The 13,566-nt window shown below is 43.8% G+C and overlaps 1 protein-coding gene across 1 annotated transcript in view; it reads right to left on the bottom strand.

The window, feature by feature from the left end:
• Window positions 1-13,566, bottom strand: part of Cpa6 (carboxypeptidase A6) — a 304,771-nt gene that overhangs the window by 104,180 nt on the left and 187,025 nt on the right. Inside the window, exons 4-6 of the mRNA XM_075974646.1 lie at window positions 11,882-11,996; window positions 9,455-9,556; window positions 4,811-4,915 (exon numbers count right to left, since the gene is read on the bottom strand). Coding sequence (XP_075830761.1) covers window positions 4,811-4,915; window positions 9,455-9,556; window positions 11,882-11,996 — 322 coding nt within the window. The remainder of the gene's footprint in view (window positions 1-4,810; window positions 4,916-9,454; window positions 9,557-11,881; window positions 11,997-13,566) is intronic.

Consider the following 13,566-nt stretch of genomic DNA (forward strand, 5'->3'; position numbering starts at 1 on the left):
GTTCTGTCTCCAGGTTTGGGAGTTTATCTGTTATAATTTTACTGAATAGTTTTTGTATTTCTTTAGACTTTATCTCCACTTCTTCCTCTATACCATGGATCAGGTCTGGCCTCCTTTACATGTCCTAGACTTTTTGGAAATATTGGTCATGTTTATTAACACAACATCTTAAATTCACAGAGCATTGCTAGAAAAACTTAAAGTACCGAATTCACACATATTGAAGAAGAAAAGTCTCCAAACAACAAGTTATTCTGTCAATGACCTATGCATAGTGAGCAAAATGGGGGCAATAAATAAATGCCAAAGTAAGCAGGAGAAAGGTAATAAAAATAGGAGCATAAATCAGAGTGATAGAATACAGAAAATTATAAGAGAAAAATCAACAAAATAAGAAAAGATGACAAAATCCTCGTGTGATGGTTAATCTCAGTTGTCGCTTTGACAGAATCTAAAATCACCTGGGAGGGGCCTCTGGGCATGCCTGTGAGGGCATATCTAAGGGGAGCGAACTGAGGGCTAGCATTCATCTTCCTCAGCTTCCTGGCTGTGGCTACTCTCAGGCAGGCTGCCTCAGGATCCTGATGCCCTGCCTTCTCCACCATCACTCCCTGGAACGGTGACACCCCCCCCCCCAATCCTTTACTCTTCAAGTTACTTTTATTGGAACAAAGCAACAAAGAAGTAACTAGACAGAGAAGGAAATCAAGGCAAATGACCAGGATGAGGAATGAAAAGGGAGGAGCATTCTGTAGACACAACAGAAACCAAAGAATAATGAAACCCGAGAATGATGCCATACACATAAACCTGACAATGCAGAAAAATGGACAAATTAATTGCAGAACAAAGCTGCTACAACATACCTGCTATAAAATGGATTGTTTTCACTCTAATTGAGTCATAGTTTACCACAGTTTACCTCAGGACCAGGGCTCAGATTCCAGTGGTCCTAGGAGTTAGTACAGGACCGAGGTGCTGACTCCAGCAGTCTGAGTTCAGCTCTGGATCTGAGTTTATTTTCCAGAGTCCTCCTATGAGGTAGGGTTCTGACTCCAATGGCATCCAGAGCTCACTGCAGGACTGGGATTTTTACTCCATCTGCTTGCCATGGTGACCCCTGTGTGACCTGCCCATGATCCTGCTGCCACCTAGCCAGGACGGGAACACCTCAGCAAACTCAGTCAGGAATCAAGACCAAGCTTCTCTCCTGTCCACAGATGAACTGATGCAGACAGCCCTCTAAGTACACACAAAAAGGGGCTGGAGAGATGGCTCAGCAATTAAGAGTACTGACTGTTCTTCCAGAGGACCCAGGTTCAATTCCCATCACCCACATGGCAGCTCACAACTGTCTTTAATTCCAGTTCCAGGGGAACCAACAACAATGGCAAAACACCAATGCACAGAAAGAAAGAAAGAAAGAAAGAAAGAAAGAAAGAAAGAAAGAAAGAAAGGAAAGTTAAAATTAGTGAGAAGTCCATTCCAACAGGTGTGTGAAACATGACAAAGAAACATAAAGCATATGACACATGACCCATCCCAACATCCCTAGAATGGAAGCCAAAACCACAGAGATGACTAAAATAGCTAATACTTCAGAATTTTACTTTTCAAAATAATATCCTTATAAATGATTCAAACAGATGTCTGTACAAGTCTCAACAAGACAGTCTCCAAGTGACTGAAACAATTGTAAGTTTGAGGAGAAAGTTCAAAAATGAGGAAAATGAAATTGTAACACCAGAAATTGAATCTAATGAAAATGAAAGAAATGGTCAACCAAATAAAAAAACTTATCATAAAACATTATCAATTAAAAAGATAATTCAGAAAGATATATTACATGAATAAAGGACAAATTAGAGACAATAATATACATAGATATATAATAAGGGATTATATATAACTGAGATTAACCATCACATGAGGATTTTGTCATCTTTTCTTATTTTGTTGATTTTTCTCTTATAATTTTCTGTATTCTATCACTCTGATTTATGCTCCTATTTTTATTACCTTTCTCCTGCTTACTTTGGCATTTATTTATTGCCCCAATTTTGCTCACTATACATAGGTCATTGACAGAATAACTTGTTGTTTGGAGACTTTTCTTCTTCAATATGCGTGAATTCAGTACTTTAAGATTTTCATTTAGTACTGTTTTAGCAATGCTCTGTGAATTTGAGATGTTGTGTTTTCATTTGCATCCTGTTTAATGTATGCTTTATTTTTTTCTCTTGAAATTCATTCCTTAATCTATGGATTATTTAGAACTGTTCTTAATTTTCAGAGTTTTTGAAATCTTCCTATTGTTTATAATCAGTTTCTAGGTTGATTTTGCTATGGTGATATCAATCATTTTACGTTTGTTGCAGTCCGATTTTTTTGACCTAGGTATTTCTCAGTACGCACACCATAGGCACTCTGAAGAACGCGCATTCTGGGGTTGTTGGGTGATTTACAATCATCTTCTGCACTTTGTTTGAGCTCTTTTACATTCTTGCTGATTTCCCTTTCAGTTGTCCTCTATTAGGTGGGCTATCTAAAATCCTAAATTGCTGATATCAAATCATAATAAGTTGACTTTGTGAAGTGCTTTCTAGTTGTCAAACATTCCAGGTCTTTTGTTTGTTTTACATTATTCAATCCCTCTAGCAGCCCTGGATGTTACATAGTATTATTATCCACATGTTGGTTAACTTTAGAGAGGTTAAATGACAGGGTTGAATAACTCATGTGCACCCAGAATCCTATGTAATCTTCTCTATCAGATCAGAGGTTGATTTAATTTCTCCTGTAGTCCACATTTGAGGAAGGATCAAGTGTCACAGTGGCACCTGTGCAGAAAGTCCCACTAAGGTGTGGTCGGTAGCCTCCACTGTGAGCCTCAGTGATGCTCACTTTGGACATTCACACCCTGTGCAATCTGTTTTTCTGAGGATGCCTTTGACATCGTCTCCTTCCTTCCAATGGACAGAGTTTGGCAAAGTGAAGGGAGGTCGCTTTTGAGACTTGATTCCTATGGGACTCACTTCTAATTTGGCCCCCCTTTCTCTTCCCCTCTCTCCCACTTGTTCTGAGGGGAGCCAGGTTCATGTTTCAAGTTACCTTAGGGAGAGAGACTCATGAGGCAAGGAACCGATATTAGGGGTTGACAGCCAGAGAGAGATCTAAGGTCCTCAGTGGCTATGAATGAACTCAGAAGCACATCCTCTCCTTTAATACCTATGATTTCATGACTGAGTGCCCAGGTGAACTCCTGGCTGCAGCTCTGTGAGGGATCCCATGTCAGAGACATCCAGCTGAGCCCATCCAGATTGCTGACCCACAGAAACGGAGACATCAGTGACTGTTGTTTTAACACAATGGCACCACCATGCCCGTCACCAAGGATTTAACAAAAGGACGGAATTAGCGCAAAGGAGATGGTGTAGTAATGCAAGGTAGCCTCAACCTATTGAAATCTTGACAGTCCTGTATCCTCTGTCCTTAAACCAGTGTCCATAGGAATGGGGCCTTAAAGGAAAGTGGGTTATTCAGTAATTTGAAGAAGAAGTAACAAAAGTTAGTATTGCTTATTTTGTAATATCTATAAAATTGAGGATACTTTTGCAAGTTTTGTTATGGTAGAGAGAAATAGGTTTCAAATTTAGTGCATCTGGACACTTGTGAAATGTGAAATACATTCTGTAATGTATTCTGTAATGCCTATGAGAGCTCGCAAAGTCACAATCTTCACATAAAAGGGTGAAATAAGACCGAAGTGCATTTGAGGACCCTTTGTATCCGTAATGGCTTCCTGTAAGTACAGGACTGGCAAACCTTCGTTTCTTTAGGCCCCTTCACTTTTGTTTCCAGCAGTGATCGTCTTTCTCTCAAGATTTTCCCTATCCTCACAGAATAACAACCCCTATAAATCAAAATTTAAGAATGCTCCAAAAATGAAAGTCACTACATTCTGGGAATGCCAGCCCACCCAGTAAGGGAGCTCACTGGGCTCAAGATTCAAACAAAGCGTTTGGAAATGAGAATCCTTATGAGTCATCAGCTGTCAAAGTCACCTTAAAAAGAAAATGGACATTGAGAATGACCAGCCACAGACGCTAGAGAGCTCTTGGTCTCCAAATGACAGGTTTAGAGCAGGAGGGAATGGTCAACCTTTTGTTCACCTCTTTGCTGTTTCAGCACAGGTGAGGCCATTTTGAAAGGGAAGAAAATGACAGAACTTTCCTAGCTGAATCTAACAGGACAGTTGCTCTAGACCACCGTAAGTTACATTTTCAGACTTTTACTATTCATTCGCTGCAATTGCTGGTTCCTGATTTGCCTCACATTCATAAAAGCTCTGAGCCCAGATGGTTTCGTCTTTGCTTTTTGAGTTAGAGTATCAGGTAGCACAGGCTGGCCTTGAACATTCTACACAGCTGAGAATGGCCTCTGAGGATGACCTTAAACCCGTGGTCCTCCTGCTTCAACCTCCCAAATGCTAGGATTGTACACGTGCAACACCATGCCCAGTCTATGTGGTACTCAGAATCAAATCCAGGGTCTGATGCATGCTAGGTACAAACAGACGTCAGCTGAGTACATCCCTAGCACCTTTCTAACCCAGCTTTTTAAACTGAGACAAGTAACTGAATGTAAGTTGATCCAAGGCTGTGGAGGGCTGCATAAACAATGAAAGCACCCCAAAGAACCAAGGTATTATTGTTATTCCATCAGGTATTGCTGTTCTTCAATCCCCACTTTATTCCTTGAGCAGAATAAAAACCCATGGGACTCCTGACTAACAAAAGGTCTCACTTACTTCTCTTGCGAACCACTGACAAAAGGCAGGACCAATCCATTCTCTTGCATGAATGCCACAGTCTATCCAGACAGCTCTTTTGTAGGCTCGTGATTTTCTGCCCAGCTGAAAACAAGAGGATTCATAGTTACCAACTCAGGTTTTTATTTTTGGATCTACTGACCAGCATAATTTAATAAGGGCTCAGCTAATTCCTCCCTATGGTTTGTTTTTTAGGTAGCATATTAATAAGATGAAGAGATTTCCTGTCTTCTTTGGAAGTCCAGGCTTGCTTATGTAGAAACAATAATTTTTTGCTTCAATATAATTGAAGAACTAAAAAATACAGAAGGAAAAGGGCAATCGCCAAAGCAGTGTACCAGTTTTGTTTTAATATCATAATGACTATTAAATGAAAAGCAAGATTTCCTCCCCCACTATTTCTTCTCCTTTTCTCTCACTGTGCCCACCAGAATGCCCTAAGGTGTATTTTTTAAAGAATCATGCATTATAGGCAAATTATAGCTAAACATCACAAAACAGAAACATAAAACGTGATCTGTGGAATCAAGGGGCCAATTACAACTCCCCCTGACCATGTCAATATGACTTTAAACCTGGTTTCGAACCCAGGCACTAACAGAAAGCACTTTGCAATATATTCACAAGGACATTGCTTTCATTCAGTCATTAATTCACTTAACTAACATGTCAGGAAGTGCTTTTCCATGCCAGACATCGGGCTGAGCTCTGGAGATCCAGAGAGGAATAGACAGGAGATGTCTGTGCTTGTGAGAGGGGCAGATGTTAGAACAGTCAATCCAAGTTCAGGTTGTGAATATCCATTTGTTACTGTGAGAATGTGGCAACTTTTCTTGAATTCTTGTGTGGAATGAAAGAAAGTTTGAATATTTATGCAAGTCAGGAAGCTTGCTTGGAAAACAAGTTGCAGAAGGACATACGAAGCTGGAAAGAATCTGAGGACTCTGTATTTGAGAAGGAACAGCAAATGAAATTAAATAGAGGTAGGGAACTAATGGGGTCCCGGTGCTGTGTGGGAGGGATGAAGCTGCTCCTCGTAGTCTAGGATCTCCCTCCCCTCCCTTCCCTTCTTTCCTCTTCCTCCAGCCCTGCTCCTCTCCCCATATGTATATGCTTGCTTTAGGAAGTTGGTACTGACAGCGGTGTGGAGGATGGGTTCACACTGACAGCTGTGTGGAGGACGGGTTCACACTGACAACAGTGTGGAGGATGGGTTCACACTGACAGCTCTGTGGAGGATGGGTTCACACTGACAGCTCTGTGGAGGATGGGTTCACACTGACAGCTGTGTGGAGGATGGGTTCACACTGACAGCTGTGTGGAGGATGGGTTCACACTGACAGCTCTGTGGAGGATGGGTTCACACTGACAGCTCTGTGGAGGATGGGTTCACACTGACAACAGTGTGGAGAATGGGTTCACACTGACAACAGTGTGGAGGATGGGTTCACACTGACAGCTCTGTGGAGGATGGGTTCACACTGACAGCTCTGTGGAGGATGGGTTCACACTGACAGCTCTGTGGAGGATGGGTTCACACTGACAGCTCTGTGGAGGATGGGTTCACACTGACAGCTCTGTGGAGGACGGGTTCACACCGACAGCCGTGTGGAGGATGGGTTCACACTGACAGCTCTGTGGAGGATGGGTTCACACTGACAGCTCTGTGGAGGATGGGTTCACACTGACAGCTCTGTGGAGGATGGGTTCACACTGACAGCTCTGTGGAGGACGGGTTCACACCGACAGCCGTGTGGAGGATGGGTTCACACTGACAGCTCTGTGGAGGATGGGTTCACACTGACAGCTCTGTGGAGGACGGGTTCACACCGACAGCCGTGTGGAGGATGGGTTCACACTGACAGCACTGTGGAGGATGGGTTCACACTGACAGCTCTGTGGAGGATGGGTTCACACTGACAGCCGTGTGGAGGATGGGTTCACACTGACAGCCGTGTGGAGGATGGGTTCACACTGACAGCTGTGTGGAGGATGGGTTCACACTGACAGCTCTGTGGAGGATGGGTTCACACTGACAGCCGTGTGGAGGATGGGTTCACACTGACAACAGTGTGGAGGATGGGTTCACACTGACAGCTCTGTGGAGGATGGATTCACACTGACAACAGTGTGGAGGATGGGTTCACACTGACAGCTCTGTGGAGGATGGGTTCACACTGACAGCTCTGTGGAGGATGGGTTCACACTGACAGCTGTGTGGAGGATGGGTTCACACCGACAGCCGTGTGGAGGATGGGTTCACACTGACAGCTGTGTGGAGGATGGGTTCACACCGACAGCCGTGTGGAGGATGGGTTCACACTGACAGCCGTGTGGAGGATGGGTTCACACTGACAGCCGTGTGGAGGATGGGTTCACACTGACAGCTCTGTGGAGGATGGGTTCACACCGACAGCCGTGTGGAGGATGGGTTCACACTGACAGCTGTGTGGAGGATGGGTTCACACCGACAGCCGTGTGGAGGATGGGTTCACACTGACAGCTCTGTGGAGGATGGGTTCACACTGACAGCTCTGTGGAGGATGGGTTCACACTGACAGCACTGTGGAGAATGGGTTCACACTGACAGCTCTGTGGAGGATGGGTTCACACTGACAGCCGTGTGGAGGATGGGTTCACACTGACAGCTCTGTGGAGGATGGGTTCACACTGACAGCCGTGTGGAGGATGGGTTCACACTGACAGCTCTGTGGAGGATGGGTTCACACTGACAGCTCTGTGGAGGATGGGTTCACACTGACAGCTCTGTGGAGGACGGGTTCACACCGACAGCCGTGTGGAGGATGGGTTCACACTGACAGCTCTGTGGAGGACGGGTTCACACCGACAGCCGTGTGGAGGATGGGTTCACACTGACAGCTCTGTGGAGGATGGGTTCACACTGACAGCTCTGTGGAGGATGGGTTCACACTGACAGCACTGTGGAGAATGGGTTCACACTGACAGCTCTGTGGAGGATGGGTTCACACTGACAGCCGTGTGGAGGATGGGTTCACACTGACAGCTCTGTGGAGGATGGGTTCACACTGACAGCCGTGTGGAGGATGGGTTCACACTGACAGCTCTGTGGAGGATGGGTTCACACTGACAGCTCTGTGGAGGATGGGTTCACACTGACAGCTCTGTGGAGGATGGGTTCACACCGACAGCCGTGTGGAGGATGGGTTCACACTGACAGCTGTGTGGAGGACGGGTTCACACTGACAGCTCTGTGGAGGATGGGTTCACACTGACAGCACTGTGGAGGATGGGTTCACACTGACAACAGTGTGGAGGATGGGTTCACACTGACAGCTGTGTGGAGGACGGGTTCACACTGACAACAGTGTGGAGGATGAGTTCACACTGACAGCTCTGTGGAGGACGGGTTCACACTGACAACAGTGTGGAGGATGGGTTCACACTGACAGCTCTGTGGAGGATGGGTTCACACTGACAGCTCTGTGGAGGATGGGTTCACACTGACAGCCGTGTGGAGGATGGGTTCACACTGACAGCACTGTGGAGGATGGGTTCACACTGACAACCGTGTGGAGGATGGGTTCACACTGACAACAGTGTGGAGGATGTTAAAGGATGAGTAGGGCAAGGATAGTGACCACAGCAGGAGTTCAGCATTGAGGTCACTATGGAAATAGTTCAGGGAGAAGGGATTCAGAGGTAAATTCAGGAAGCAGCAGTGAAGAAAGAGAAGAGGGTGAGAAACCTCTCAAAGAACTGCCAAAGTTTTGGTGGTAAATTGAAAGTGAGAGATTACATATAGAAGAGGAATTTAGGGTGACTCGTTTCCAAGCTGGGAAGATGGTGGTGTCATGACAAGTCTCAGGAGCTTTTGTAATATCTAGGAGAACATGTCCGACATAAATTTAAAACTCTACAAACTTGATAGAAAGATCTAAGATGATTTTAATTATGGGCCAGATGTGACCATTTGGTTGAAGTTTTTTTTTTTAATTTTTATTGAGCTCTACATTTTTCTCTGCTCTCCTCCCTCCCCCTTCCCCCTTCAACCCTCTTCCATGGTCCCCATGCTCTCCATTTACTCAGGAGATCTTGTCTTTTTCTACTTCCGACGTAAATTAGATCTATGTATGTCTCTCTTAGGGGCCTCATTGTTGTCTAGGTTCTCTGGGATTGTGATTTGTGGGCTGGTTTCTTTGCTTTGTGTTTAAAAACCACCACCTATGAGTGAGTACCTGTGATAATTGTCTTTCTGGGTCTGGATTACCTCACTCTATATGATGTTTTCTAGCTCCATTGGATGGAATTTGTAGAGGGAAAACAGAGCTAAGAGTGGGAACGGCCAGAACCGTAGGAGAGGACAGGGAAAGAGAAGACAGGGGATGAACCTGGAGGAATGGCTGGCCAGAGGAGATGGGTCAGCACCTAGCCCCAAGAGGATTTTAGGGGAATCAGGGTGGAGAGTCTAGCATTTACACCTCAGAAACAGTATCACGTGGAAAATTCAAGACCATGATTAAACCTGGCTCAAAAATCTAAGGTGATTTCCCTTAGGTCAGCAAGATGATGATATTTTCCTTTCCTCCCACAAGTTAAAGTGAAGAAGATACACATTTTGTGTTAGCATTTTATTCTTTTCACCTGTAGAATTAAGAGAGGTCTTCCTTCATACGATCTCCCGATGGAGAACACCCGAACGAGGCCCGGTTGAGTTTGGTTCAGATGGTGCATCCAGTCCTGAATCTGCAGGTGGAGAAGGAAATCTTATGTCACCATGCCTCACGGTACAAGCACTCTTCGAGAACAGAAGGCGACAAAAGACAATGGTGGCTTCCAAAATTCAAAGAACCTGCATGGATTGAGAACAGGAAGGAAAATTCCACTGTCTACTTTTAGCTTTCTTTAGGATACCTAAAATGGCAACCTGCTTTCTCTACTGACAGCCAGCAGTCCAGTTCTTCTGCTGCCCCCTCTTTAAGAGACCTTTAGCTACTGTTTCACCAGTCACCACAGAAGTGATTGACAGAAAACTGACCCATGTGCTCTGGCTCCTTTTAATTAATTAATTAATTTAGTTTTAGGGTTTTTTTTTTGTTTTGATATGGGTTTTTCAGTATAACAGCCCTGGATGTCCAGGAACTCACTCTGTAGACCAGGCTGACCTCAAACTCACAGAGATTCACCTACCTCTGCCTCCTGAGTGCTAGGATTAAAGGCATGTGCCACCACTGTCCAGTGTGGCTTCTTTTTGAAAAATACAAATTTGTTTCCATTTCTGTACAGGTATTAAAGAAGTAAAGAAAGAAAGGAAAAAAAATAAACTAGCTTTTGATAAACTCTCCAAATTACATGTGAGCCATTAAAGTCTCATATATTGTTGTTTGGGACAGAACAGAGGCTACTGGGAGAAGACGGTATTTTCCACATTTCAGGTTATTCTGCTGAGCCCCCGGAAGGCATATTCTGCATGATCCCTCCTGAGGAGTTCCCATTTGCATCAGTCCATTCATGTGCGCTTATCTGTCATCAGAAGAAGTATATTTGAGATGAATAGATAAGGTGCTGAGGAAGATGGGTGACATTTCTGACTTAAAAGTCCTGCAAGCAACAAAGAAGTCATATGGAAGTGCCCCACTGTTCCTTGATGTGAGAGGGTCCGTGCTGAAAGAATATATAAATATATTTTAGGAAGTACTCATGTTTCCCTTTTATTCTTATATAATCTAACAAACTGGAGGTATTCATGTATGTGTGTATATATATGCACACACACACATATATATATAGCTACATCAATTTTTGAAATTTGACTTTTTTCTAGGGTGCTTTAATATACTTCCATGTGTCAACTTATCCAAAACCTTTTATTGCTTTTAATTTTAAGCCTCTAAAAATTATGTTGAGACATGGAAATATGCAAAAAGAATTTTGAAAGGAGAATTATCCATAATAGAATGAAAAATACTCTTAATCATATAGTAGAATCTCTTTGTGTCTAGAATTTCTTTGTTCAATGTAGAGGAAACATGGAAAAATATATATCCCCTTATTTTGCAAACAATTTCTCTATTTGGAGGACTCTCTTTGCTTGCATTGGGGAGATAATAGCGAACATAGTAAACACTTGGCCCTCACAGAACATACAACTTATTAATAAAGAGGGTATCAGTCAACCACAGTTATATGTGACCTGTGAATGATATCACATCTGTATGCCAGAGGCACTGGGATACATTGGGATTTGGGGGAACAGAAGCTTCTGTGTAGCCCAACAGAGAAAGAATGTCTTGCTTGCTTTAGCTAGCATGTGAAGAGTAGTAAATCATCAGGTAAAGACTAAATTTGTGTGTGGCAGTGTGGGCAAGATTATGGTGAGTTTTCCATGTGGATTAAATGACAGTAAGGGTAGAGGTCCAGAGGTGTCACTGATGCAGGCTGGCGTTGGGAGGTCTGAATTTTGCAAGGGTGCAAGACTAGTATGAAAGTCTACTGTGTCCCTCAGCCAATGAATTGCCCTTGAACTCTGGCCAGCTATGTTCCTTCCATGGCCTTTAGTTAACGTCTTTATAGCCCTGATTTTAACACCAATTACCTCAATGTCTGTGTATTTTCCATGTCCTTTGTGGGGTTTATTTGGGTGAAGAAAGTATGATGCAAATTATTTTGCAACTTTTTTTATGAAAGTATTTTTTACTTGTGTTTTGCCTGTGTGTGTGTGTGCGCGCGCTTTGCGGGGAGGGCAGAGAGGGCATCAGATTCCATGGACCTGGAGTTACAGGCAGTTGTGAGCTATCATGTAGGTGCTGGGACCCAAATGAACCAGGGTCCTCTGCAAGAGTACCACATGCTCTTCTCAGCTGAGACATCTCTCTGGCCAGTTATTTTGATACTTCTTATTTAGCAATAAAAGGACCAATGAAGAGATGTGTGAGCCAGGGGGCTCAAACTGTGTGTTCTTCTCAGAGTCTGAATCTCTGTTTTCACAATTCTCTCTAATCCTTATACCAAAGCGACAAAGGTGAACTTGAAAACAACAGCAACAACAACAAAGGTCCTTTGGTTACATACGTCTTCTAAGGAGTGATAGACCTCATAGTTGTATTCAGACAGGGACCTTCTGTTTCTCTGGGTTTGTAAGCTCTTTTCATTTTCCACAGCTTTCTGGAGATCTTCTATGAGGACCCTAGATTTGAAACAGTAGACATGACGAGAAAGTTAGCCAAGAGCATGCAAAAACCAGGCAATGCCAAGAGAGAACCACACACAGAATGAACCAGCGTGGAAGTGTCCCAGCATTCCATGGCGAGAGGAAAGCAAAGACTGCAGAGAGTGGTATTTCTAAAGATACCGAATGTTAAGAAAATGCTCCTTTTCAGGAAATAAAAACTGTTTAAAAATCGTTAGAATGAATTTAAAGTGTAGAATTATAGTCAGGCGTCCCTAAATAATAGCAGTGCTATAATACTGGCTACCACGAAGTGAACATCTCTAACCCTGCAGCTGAGCACACCTGAACTGACTGAGTGCTTGTCAGGGGTCAGCCACTGTGCTGGTCCTTAGTAACAATAGGATCCTTGTGTTGGCTTCTATTATTTCCACTTTATAAATGAGGAGTCTGAGACTCAATAGGGTCAAGAGTCAGCCAGTGTCATTCCACTGAGGATGCAGAGACAGAATCAGCTTGGGATGTGAACCCAGATTCTCATCGTGTGATCTCAAGTCCAGTGTGGCACAGGAATCCTCTCTGTTCACAAGCCTTCACCCAGCAGCCTGGATCCAGGCCAGAGAAAAAAAGGAAGGAGCTTTAGTTCTTAAGAGGAAACTGACAAATACAGAGGCGGGAAAGCTCTCTCGCTGTCCCACAGTACTAAGAATTCCACGGAAGAGAAGCTGTGTTCTGAAAACTGGATGTATGTGGAAGATAGGGGCAGAGGCCGGCCCAGGGATGGCTGGCCCATTGCTGTTGGTGGAACCAGCTTCAGGCAGAACCGCCCGGGTTGTGATACCGAGCATGCCTTAACAGTACTACGGGCCACCACTCGCTAGAATGATGCAGAGAGACTCTTTTCACCTGCAGTATTTCCAGATGCTAGAGAGACCTTTGGTGAGGGCTCTCACTGTAGCAGGTGGCTTAAAAGCTTTGATCTTATATTTTATTTCAAAAAAGAACCTGTTGCTTATGGGGTAAATTCTATTAAAGAAAACATAGTGGTGGCATCTCTAAGTGACATCTAGGTTAATTTATGTAAGTCACTTAATGAAAAGAATTACCATGCACTGAATATATACTTTTTGGTCCCTGACAAAGACAATTTACTTAGGCTCCAGGCACCAAGGACTGACTGGCTTGTTATGTTCTGAGTCCCCACTACAGATTGAACACCTAATCAGAGAAGAACTACTGACTTCTTCCTTTTGTCTTACTTTTGAATTTTGCAGTTGGAAACATCAGAAGAGGTCAGGAGGCAGAAGACTCCTCGGTTTTCTTGGTAGAGACCCCAGTATCTCAAAAGTGGGAGTATATGTAACTCATCAAGCCCAGCGTCTTCACTATTGGAAGTTGTTTTCTTCCCAAGATAAGAAATTATGGTGATTAGGTGCATGGCCTCAGTGACTGCAGTATAACTGGGGCAGATGTGAGGAGCCAGTAAGAGCTGTGTCAACGCCTATGGATCCTTGTTCTTGGAGAGAACTTGGTTAGACAAGAAGGAGGTGGGTTTGCTTAGAAGAGATATCGTAACAGACTATCAATA

Source organism: Microtus pennsylvanicus, chromosome 5 (genome assembly GCF_037038515.1).
Source record: "Microtus pennsylvanicus isolate mMicPen1 chromosome 5, mMicPen1.hap1, whole genome shotgun sequence".
Taxonomy (NCBI): domain Eukaryota; kingdom Metazoa; phylum Chordata; class Mammalia; order Rodentia; family Cricetidae; genus Microtus; species Microtus pennsylvanicus.